The 10,800-nt window shown below is 39.0% G+C and overlaps 1 protein-coding gene across 4 annotated transcripts in view; it reads left to right on the top strand.

Annotated features, from left to right (window-relative positions):
* Positions 1–10,800, top strand: part of col24a1 (collagen type XXIV alpha 1 chain) — a 143,946-nt gene that overhangs the window by 113,753 nt on the left and 19,393 nt on the right. For 2 of the 4 annotated variants that reach the window (XM_073939503.1, XM_073939502.1), the window contains exons 32-45: positions 340–393; positions 709–762; positions 1,783–1,836; positions 2,012–2,065; positions 2,226–2,279; positions 2,590–2,697; positions 2,824–2,877; positions 3,538–3,645; positions 4,999–5,052; positions 5,948–6,001; positions 6,140–6,196; positions 6,319–6,372; positions 8,438–8,491; positions 8,847–8,900. In XM_073939503.1, the coding sequence (XP_073795604.1) occupies positions 340–393; positions 709–762; positions 1,783–1,836; positions 2,012–2,065; positions 2,226–2,279; positions 2,590–2,697; positions 2,824–2,877; positions 3,538–3,645; positions 4,999–5,052; positions 5,948–6,001; positions 6,140–6,196; positions 6,319–6,372; positions 8,438–8,491; positions 8,847–8,900 (867 nt within the window). Of the gene's footprint in view, positions 1–339; positions 394–699; positions 763–1,782; positions 1,838–2,011; positions 2,066–2,225; positions 2,280–2,589; positions 2,698–2,823; positions 2,878–3,537; positions 3,646–4,998; positions 5,053–5,947; positions 6,002–6,139; positions 6,197–6,318; positions 6,373–8,437; positions 8,492–8,846; positions 8,901–10,800 lie in introns of those variants that run through there. The other 2 variants (XR_012398847.1, XR_012398848.1) reach the window with 2 other exon arrangements.

The following is a 10,800-nucleotide window of genomic DNA, read 5'->3' as shown; positions in this document are numbered from 1 at the left end:
CTAAAACTAAACTTAACTAACCTGAACTAGACTATATTGGCTTATTGTTTTTGCCATATTTTTATTGTTTGTTTGTTTGTTTGTTTGTTTGTTTGTTTGTTTGTTTGTTTGTTTGTTTGTTTGTTTTCAGCACATCAAACTAAACTAAATGTAATGTAAATGATGTTTTGTTGTTTTTATTTGTATTAGTCATCAGGTTTTGATCATATCGCTGTGGTTTATTCTCTCAGGGAAATGCAGCATGTATTAAGACATTGTGATTTACACATGTATAACCTGACATTAGGCAGTTAATTAGGAGTTATTATTATAATTATTAATGCTGTGTGTGTTTTTCAGGGAGCAGCAGGTTCTCCAGGCAGCGCTGGTGATCAGGGGCCTCCAGGACCACCTGTGAGTATTAAAATAAACATCATTTTCACTCTCATTTGCATAAATATGTGTTTACTTTATAAATCTAGACTATTATGCATCACATGATCATAGCAGAAACAGTCTGATGAGCTAAATAAAGAGGTCAACATTACTGGTGTTCATGTGTTCATCTGTAATATAGAGTTGTTCTAGTGTAGTTTAGTGTCCGTCCTGAGATTCTTTATCACAACATCCACCAAAGCAGTGTTTAATCTGAATAACTGTTTGTCTTTTGTGAATTGTGCATGATTTCGTATTTATTTCATATTTATTTGAATGGTTTTGATCGTTTAGGGGGCCAGAGGGCCTCCGGGGGACGCGGGACCAGATGGAGAGCAAGGTCACGAGGTATTTCCAGGAAGAATCTTGGTTTTAGTGAATAACACACTTCTTCTGCATGTGATTATGCTGTAAAATGTGCACGTACCTCATGTATACAGCAGGATCAGACTGTCCATTCATTCATTTAACTTGCGCTTAGTCCCTGATTACACAGCGGAATGAACCGCCAACTATAGTCAGGCTGTTACAGCTTATATTGAAGACAGTGTACTTAAATGGACAGTTCACCCAAAAGAGTTTAATTGACTCACTGTTTACTCATCCTCATGGGGTTATAAACCTGGATGAGTCTCTTATCTGCTGAACATTAAAGAAGATAATTTGAAGAAGGGGCAACGCAGTGGCGCAGTAGGTGGTGCTGTCGCCTCACAGCAAGAAGGTCGCTGGTTCTAGCCCTGCCTGGGTCAGTTGGCATATATGTGTGGAGTTTGCATGTTCTCCCTGCATTCGCGTGGGTTTCCTCCACAGTCCAAACACATGCGGTACAGGCTAAATTGTCCGTAGTGTACGAGTGTGAATGAGTGTGTATGGGTGTTTCCCAGTACTGGGTTGCAGCTGGAAGGGCATCCGCTGCGTAAAGCATATGCTGGATAAGTTGGCGGTTCATTCCGCTGGGGTGACCCCAGATTAATAAAAGGAACAAGCCGAAAAGAAAATGAATGAATGAATTTTGGCAAATGCTGAAAACCTGTAACTATTGACTTCAATAGTAGGACAAAAATCTATGGCAGTCAATGGTTACCAGTATCAGCATTCTTCAAATTATCTTCTTTAATGTTCAACAGAAGAAAGACACTCATATGTGTTTTAAACAAGTAAAGGAGAGTAAATGATGACAGAGACAGTCTTCAATATTGTGTGAACAGCCCCTTTAACACAGTATAGAGACACAGTCAACTGCAGATCAGTAATACACCACAGCCAATAACAGAGCGCTGTATTCAGTTACTGCAGGAATTCTGCTGTGTTTTTCCTATCTTGACATTATGTTTTGTTTTGTTTTACTTCTCTTCCGTGCACACACAGGGGCCTCCAGGACCTGAAGGAGAGCAGGGGCCTGTGGGTGAGCCTGGACTCAAGGTGAGATTTTAGAGATTTGTAACCCAGTCATCTTCATCTCATGTGGATTAACAAGCGTATATATACAGGGTGGTTTAATTTAGTACCTCTGAGGACCTTTCCAAGACTCTCTATATGCATTTATTGCCTCTACATCACTTTCACCAATAACATGTTACAGTAACTGTGTTTTCAGGGTGAACAGGGGCCTGCTGGAGAACAGGGTGAAGCGGGTCAGCTGGGCGTCAGAGTGAGTGTGTTGTGTTGTTATAATGTGAACCCGTCACACAGTCTTCCAGCTCCAAATCTAAAGAAACAACTCATAAATCTCAATATTCATGATGTTTATTCATAATCTCGCTGATGTGCTGGGAATAATTAGTTGTGTTATGATCATTTGTTTGTTTCAGGGTCCTCCGGGTCCACCTGGAGAAGATGGACATCAGGGGAAAGACGGACCCAAGGTCAGACTGCAGATCATGTTGGGAGATTTCTTTAAGCTGATATTTGCATGATGCCAAACAGCACTGCATTTCATCTGCATTTCTTACTGGAACATGTTTATGAAATTGGGCGGGTTTGTTTTGGTACTTTTTTTAAAAACAATAAAAAATGCAACAAAATAAACGTTAATTCAACACATTTTTTGTATTATTTAATTTTGTTATTGCATATTATAATGATAGCAAAAACAATTGCACCTGGACACACTTGTGTTCTGCAGACACTCTACTGTAGCTTACGTTTTCATATATTAATCAATGCATCTCTCAGGGTGAACCAGGAGACCGTGGACCAATGGGAGAGTCCGGTGAGCGGGGTGAGATCGGAGAATCCGGCCCTCCGGGAATACCTGGAGATCCTGGGCAAAAAGGCTTTCCGGTGAGCGTTCAGTTGTGTGTATTGGTGTATGTTCAAACTAAATCAATACAAATGATAGTTTAGACAATGCAGTTGAGTTTGGAGATTGTTCGGATGTGAATATTAAAGCAGACCTTTCCTCATCAGGGACCCGAAGGCAAACAGGGTCTGCCAGGAACCCGTGGACGTCCAGGGAAGAAGGTGAAAAATCATTTTAAAATGTGTTATAGCCACCAGATTACTTGATAACAGTGTGAACAATGTGGAGTATAGTGAGAGAAATAAACAGGTCCGAGAACAGAGCCCTGAGGCACCTTTACAGCTTCATTACAGCTTCCTCTGGGTGCTCCGGTTTCCTCCACAGTCCAAACACATGCGCTATAGGGGAACTGATCAACTACACTGGCGGTAGTGTAGGAGTTTGTTTGTGTATAAGTGTGTATGGGTGTTTCCCAGTACTGGGTTGCAGCTGGAAGGGCATCCGCTGCATGAAACATGCTGGAATAGTTGGTAGTTCATTCCGCTGTGGTGACTCCAGACTAATAGAGACAAAGCTGAAAGAATGAATGAAAGAATGAATGAATATCCCACTAACTAACATTAACCAATATTATTAAACAAACGTAAACAATATAAGCCTCTACAGTTACCGTCATGCATGCTCTGACTGTACCCAATGAAAGCTTCTTTTGACAGGGTTGCCAGATATTTTCCGCAATAGCCCTCATTAGCAAGCTCATATTGACACATTTATGATTTGCTCACTGCACTTATCTGTATGCTTTCTCTCATGTAAATAATGATGTATAAATCATGTATGTGATATGTAAACACTGATATGTTCATTGTCCTCTATGTTAGGGTGAAAAAGGGCCGCCGGGTCATCTTGGAGAAATGGGTTCTAATGGTGAACTGGGTCAAACGGGTGAACGAGGACTCAAAGGGGCTCGAGGAACCAGAGGACCTGCAGTTAGTGTGCTTTCTGCTTTAACACACCTTTAACAACTCTTTCTACAAGTCTAATAGCGTTCACGAGCGCGTCACTTTAGTTTAAAAAGTGGACAGACAGTAAATGTGGGGATATTCTTACACTTAAATAACATTTCCTGCATTTACATGTACAGCAGAATTATTCCCCCGCCTGTGATTTTCTTCTTCAAATACTTCCCAGATGATGTTTCTCAGATTCAGGAGTTGTTCACAGTGTTTCCTCTAATGTTTGTTCTTCTGGAGAAAGTCTGATGTGTTTTATTTGGGCTAGAATAAAAGCAGTTTTAATAGTGTTAAAGTCATGTTAAGCTCAATATTATTCACCCCTTCAGCAATATTAGTGTTGGATTGTCTCCAGAACAAACCACTGTTATACAATGACTTGCCTAATTACCCTAACTTTACCCTAATTACCCTAGTGAAGCCTTTACATGTCACTGTAAGCTGAACACTAGTGTCTTGAAGAAGATCTAGTCTAATAGTATGTGCTGTCATCATGGAGAAGATATAATTTTTATATGTGTATATATTAAATATATGTGTAGATATAAGTGTGTATATATATATATGAGTATATAAGCAGAAATTTACAATAATTTAACATATATGATGCATAAATGACCCATATTATATATGAATAATAATGTCCCATGTGTAATTTGTCTGTAGATCTAACAAATGGAGTTTAGTGGATATTCTGACGCCAGGCGTTGTCGCTGTGTGTCGCTGTATTCAATTCCAGCACTAGGGGAGCTCTAGGCCAATAATAGCAGTGTTTTCCTGCCGTGTACTGTGTACATGTTGGGTTTATGTTGGAGGATTCTTTGATAAATAATGAGATGTTAAATAATACTTGCTGAACATGCTGAGACTCAAACTCAGTTTGTTCTGGCTCCATGAATGCGCGTGTAAACATTAGCAGGATTTGGAAGCAAACCAAAGCGTTCTGATGGGATTTACTGTAACAGAGTTAGAGATACTGGCCGCTAATCCGCTTTTCTTGTACGGTGCAGCTCAACGCCTGCTGCTTTGCTGATTTTAGGCCGGATTTTATACGCAGAAAAATGTCTGGGGTTGTTTTGTTTTGCCTGAGCGCTTCCCTCAGGCTCTGAAATGTCAAAAGCAAGTGTAGTTTCAGGAACTCCAGCGTCTTGTTTTCATAAGCAGCTGCTTCTTCTGTAATGGGACGAGCAGCAGGAGTCAGTTTTAAAGACGCCATCCAATAATGTGTTCTTCAGCACAGGTTATTTTTAGCAGGTTATTTGTTGAAGATAAACACCAAACGCAAGCTAAACACCAGCACTTGTGTGTGTTTTGTCCATTACTTTTCAGGGCCAGCCGGGAGTTTTGGGACCCCAGGGAGAACCTGGAGCGCAGGGTTACACTGTGAGTTGCAGATGGAGAAGCTAAAATGCACACGGTCAAAATCTGCTGAATGTTTTGATAACCGAATTCCTGAATTAAAGCTTTTGCGTGTATAACGTACTTGAAAACCATAATTGAGTATAAGTACACTGCAAAAAAATTATTTCTTACTTAGATTTTTTGTCTTGTTTCTAGTCCAAATATCTAAAAATTCCTAAATCAAGAAGAATTTTCTACACAAGCACAACATAGTGTCTTGTTTTGAGAAATAATATGCCATTATTAAGTGAGTTTTTCCTTCAAACAAGCAAAATAATCTGCCAATGGGGTGAGCAAAATAATCTTACGTCAAAAGAAAAAACAAGATTATTTTGCTTTACCCATTGGCAGATTATTTTGCTTGTTTTAAGGAAAAACTCACTTAATATTGGTATATTATTTCTCAAAACAAGACAATATGTTTTGCTTGTCAAGAAAATTCTTCTTGATATAAGACATTTTAGATATTTAGACTAGAAACAAGACAAAAAATCTAAACAAGAAAAGCATTTTTTGCAGTGTAAAGATACCTCACTAAAATGACTTGTGTACACTGCAGGAAATAATTCTTGCTTAGAGTTTCTGTCTTGTTTCTAGTCCAAATATCTCAGAACTCTTAAATCAAGAAGCAGACGAGCAAAAAAAGTCTTGTTTTCAGAAATAATGAGTCAAAATGAAGACAAGCAAAGTAAATGATCTTGCTTTTTCTTTGATGTAAGAATATTTTCTTATGATTTTTACAATTTGAATACATATTTAATAATAGTAATTAGCCCCTTTTTTAAGTAACTGACCCAACACTGACCTACTCTGTGATCTAGACTAGGAAATCAGCAGTTTTATATTTATTTTATGTGTTTTTTTTATTAAATCATAGGGTGACACTGGAAAACCTGGTCCAGCAGGCCCCCCGGGACCAAAAGGAGAAAAGGTTATACAATATTTTCCGATATCTGGAATGCTAATCTCTAATTTCTGACTTCACTCACTGCAATCTGCCATTGTTTCAGTCTTATATATAAATAGAGTTTAAATGCATCTTCTATGCTGAGTTTGACTGACGTTTCAGGGTTATCCAGGAGAAGACAGTAAAACGGCTGGACCGCCCGGGCCCTTAGGTGAACCAGTAGGTCTTAATTTCCTTTAACCTCCAACATCTGGAATCTGAAATTACATAATACAGAGCCGGTGATGTTAATGTCGGTTTATTGAAAACATAAGCCAACGTGTGAGTGTTTGTGTGTGCAGGGCGCTGTGGGGGAGAAAGGAGAGCGAGGAGAGCCTGGAGATGACGGCTATCAGGTCAGTGTGTCTTCAGGGGGACTCATGCTTTAGAAAGATCATTTCTGTTTGCTTTCATTTAATTTAGAGAAGGAAAACAGGCTGTGTTTAGCTTTAGCTGAGAAAGGGAGAGAGGGGGGGAGAGGAGGTCTCTGGAATCACTGGAATTTCAGTTGAATTAAAAAAAATAATGTTTAGGGAATTGTTAGGAGCAAATACAGCCCCCTATTATCACCATAGCAACCACCCAGAAGAACATAGCAACCGCAGAGCAGAGAACACCTCAGCACTTGCTTAACAACCTAGCAACCACAAAGCATCCTGTTAAAAACTACGGAATAGACTTGACTAACCATGTAACACTACCCTAGAAACCAGCTAGAACACCCTGAGAACAGTTGCCAACATGATAAAACCCCATAGCAACCCCTTAGCAACCATGTAACACCACTCTACCAACTGCATAGCAACACATTAGAAAACCCAAACAACACTTTAGCAACCACATATTGGAATGTTTAGAACACCTCAGCAAATGTGTTGCAGCACCCTAGCAACCTCACAGCACCATAACAATCACTCAGAACACCCTAACAGCAGCAACAAACCAGCATAACATCACTTTAGTAACAATCCATCCACATACATGCACTCAGAATACTTGAGCAACAACATAAAATCGCCCTAGCAACCACATATCAACATAAAAACACTCAGTAATTTACCAGGCACAAAGCATCACCCTAGCAACCACATAATAACATACATACACTTAGAAACATTAGCAACAACATAACATCACCCTAGCAACCATATAACAAAAAACTAATAACACCTTAACAACAACATAACATCACCCTAGCAACCACATAATAACATACATACACTTAGAAACATTAGCAACAACAAAAAATCACCCTAGCAACCATGTAATAACATACATACACTTAGAAACATTAACAACAACATAAAATCACCCTAGCAACCATATAACAATAAAACACTCATAACACCTTAACAACAACATAACATCACCCTAGCCACCACAAAACAACATAAAAACATGCATAACACCTTAACAACCACATAAGATCACCCTAGCAACCATATAAAAAGATCCAATCACTCAAAAAACCATAGCAACCACATAACATTACACTAGCAACCCCCAAGTAAAATAAAATTATTCAGAAAACCTTAGCAACCACATAACTTCCCCTTAGAAACAAAATAACTTCACCCTAAAAACACTCAGAATACCTTAGCAACAACATACAATCCCCCTAGCAACCATGTTATATCCTCTAAAACTCAGAAAACCAGAGCAACCACATAAAATCACCTTAGAAACAAAATGACTTAGAAACCACTCAGGATATCCTAACAACAACAATGTAACATAGAAACACTCAGTATACCTTAACAACCATGTAGCATCACCTTAGCAACCACAAAGCAACATATAAAGACTTAGAATACCTTAGTAACAGCATACCATCACCTTATCAGTCTAGCAACCACATGGCAACATAAAACCACTCAGAAAGTCTTAGCAAGCAATTAATAACACCCTAATAACCACATAGCCACATAAAAGCACTTACTATAACTTAACAACCACATATTATTACCCTGGCAACCACATAGCAACATAAAACCAATTAGAATACTTTAGCAACCACATAACATCCCACTAGCAATGACAGAAGAACATGATTTTTTTTTTTTTTCAATTCAGCTTTATTTGTATAGCGCTTTTACAATGTAGACATGAAACCACTCAGAAACAACCACATCACATCACCTTATCAACAACATAGCAAGATGGTGCCATGTGACGGAAGATGGCAGTAAGACCAGCGAGCAGCAAAGCTGTTCTCCTGATCCTGCTCTATTCCCCCTGCAGGACATTCCTCAAGTGTTTTCATCAGACACAGACACACTCAGATTCATATTTGTTATGTCAACACTGCTGTAATGCGTGTGTGTGTGTGTGTGTGTGTGTGTGTGTGTGTGTGTGTGTGTGTGTGTGTGTGTGTGTGTGTGTGTGTGTGTGTGTGTGTGTGTGTGTGTGTGTGTGTTGTAGGGTCACGCTGGGGTCACAGGTGCGCGGGGAAGCATCGGTCAGCAAGGATCTCCTGTGAGTGTGATGTGTTGCAGTAGATTTGCCTCATTTATTCTGCTCATGCATCATCCTCTGCATCTGCATATAGTTCTGCTGGATACTCCACTCACACACGCATGCTGTAGATTAATTTCCATTTTCCATCAGAACTACACCTTATTATGCCTAATAAAGGTGTTTGCATGCAGGCAGCGCGCTATGATTCTGAGCAGAGCTTGATTGTTGCGTAACATCCCTGATTAGGTTTCCGGAAAGCTGACTTAGTGAAGCCAATGTCAGTTTTTTTGTACGGTTAATGTTTGGCGTCTGTCCACACAGCTCTGCAGTGACTTGCATAATGAAATTAAGTCAGACCTGTTCATTTCTGCAGGGATCTCCTGGGTTACCTGGTGAAGTAGGACCCAAGGGTGACGCAGGAGTTCAGGTGTGTTTGTGTCTTGTGTGATATTTGCATTATTCATGTGTGATGTAGCACATGTGCTGTGTCCAGGTGAAATACTGAACTAACTGGGGTAATCTTATGCTTAACTGATACTAAAACTAAATCTATAATCAAACATTCTGCTCATAAACGATGGCTGAAATGTATTATTTTCAAAAATCTATAAAGATTTAAAACAGGGTTTAAACTATATAAACCCTTAAAACGTCTTGAATGATAAAAATTATAAACTTACTAAAACATTTACTAGACATGAAATGCAAACTGACACCTAACTTCAGCAAATACACTCATACAGGATAAAAATAACACCTTAAAATCACCTGACATCCCCTTAGCAACGACATAGCAGCACAATACAAACCACAAACAACACCTTAGCAAGGACATAGCATTACCTTAGCAACCACATGGCAAAATGTTAATAATCACAAACAAAACCTTAGTCATGACATAACATCACCCTAGCAACCACATGACAACATGATAAAACCACAGACATCTTAGCGATGACATATCAACCTAGCACACTGTTAAAACCCCTAACAAAACCTTATCAATGACTTAGCATCTCCCTAGTAATCACATATCAACACAGTTAAAACCACAAACAACACATTAACAACGTCATAACATTACCGTAACAACCACATAGCAATGTGTTAAAAAAACACAAAAAACACACTAGCAATAACATAGCGTCACCATAGCAACCACATAACAACACAGTAAAAACCACAAACAACACCTTAGCAACAACATTACATCACCCTAGCAACTACATAACAACACAGTGAAAACCACAAACAACACCTTAGCAACAACATTACATCACCCTAGCAACTACATAACAACACAGTAAAAACCACAAACAACACCTTAGCAACAACATTACATCACCCTAGCAACTACATAACAACACAGTGAAAACCACAAACAACACCTTAGCAACAACATTACATCACCCTAGCAACTACATAACAACACAGTAAAACCACAAACAACACCTTATCAACAACATCACATCACCCTAGCAACTACAAAACAACACAGTGAAAACCACAAACACCTTAGCAACAACATCACATCACCCTAGCAACTACATAACAACACAGTAAAAACCACAAACACCACCTTAGCAACAACATCACATCCCCCTAGCAACTACATAACAACACAGTGAAAACCACAAACACCACCTACGCAACAACATCACATCACCCTAGCAACTACATAACACAGTAAAAACCACAAACACCACCTTAGCAACAACATCACATCCCCCTAGCAACTACATAACAACACAGTGAAAACCACAAACAACACCTTAGCAACAACATCACATCACCCTAGCAACTACATAACAACACAGTGAAAACCACAAACACCACCTACGCAACAACATCACATCACCCTAGCAACTACATAACACAGTAAAAACCACAAACACCACCTTAGCAACAACATCACATCCCCCTAGCAACTACATAACAACACAGTGAAAACCACAAACAACACCTTAGCAACAACATCACATCACCCTAGCAACTACATAACACAGTAAAAACCACAAACAACACCTTAGCAACAACATCACATCCCCCTAGCAACTACATAACAACACAGTAAAAACCACAAACACCACCTTAATAACATAACATGTTAAATACAAAAAACAAAAGCACCTTAGCAACCACCTAACAACATGATAAAAACCTCAAACACTATAACAATGACATAGAATCACCCTAGCAACCACATAGCAACAAAGTAAAAACCACAAACAACACCTTACCAACAATTTATAGCATGTTAAAAACCGCAAACACTATGTCAACGCCATAACATTACCCTAGCAACCACATAGCAACTCAGTAAAAAC

Source organism: Danio rerio, chromosome 23 (genome assembly GCF_049306965.1).
Source record: "Danio rerio strain Tuebingen ecotype United States chromosome 23, GRCz12tu, whole genome shotgun sequence".
Taxonomy (NCBI): Eukaryota; Metazoa; Chordata; class Actinopteri; order Cypriniformes; family Danionidae; genus Danio; species Danio rerio.
Note: the sequence above shows the minus strand (reverse complement) of the source record. Positions and strands in the feature narration are given on the sequence as shown.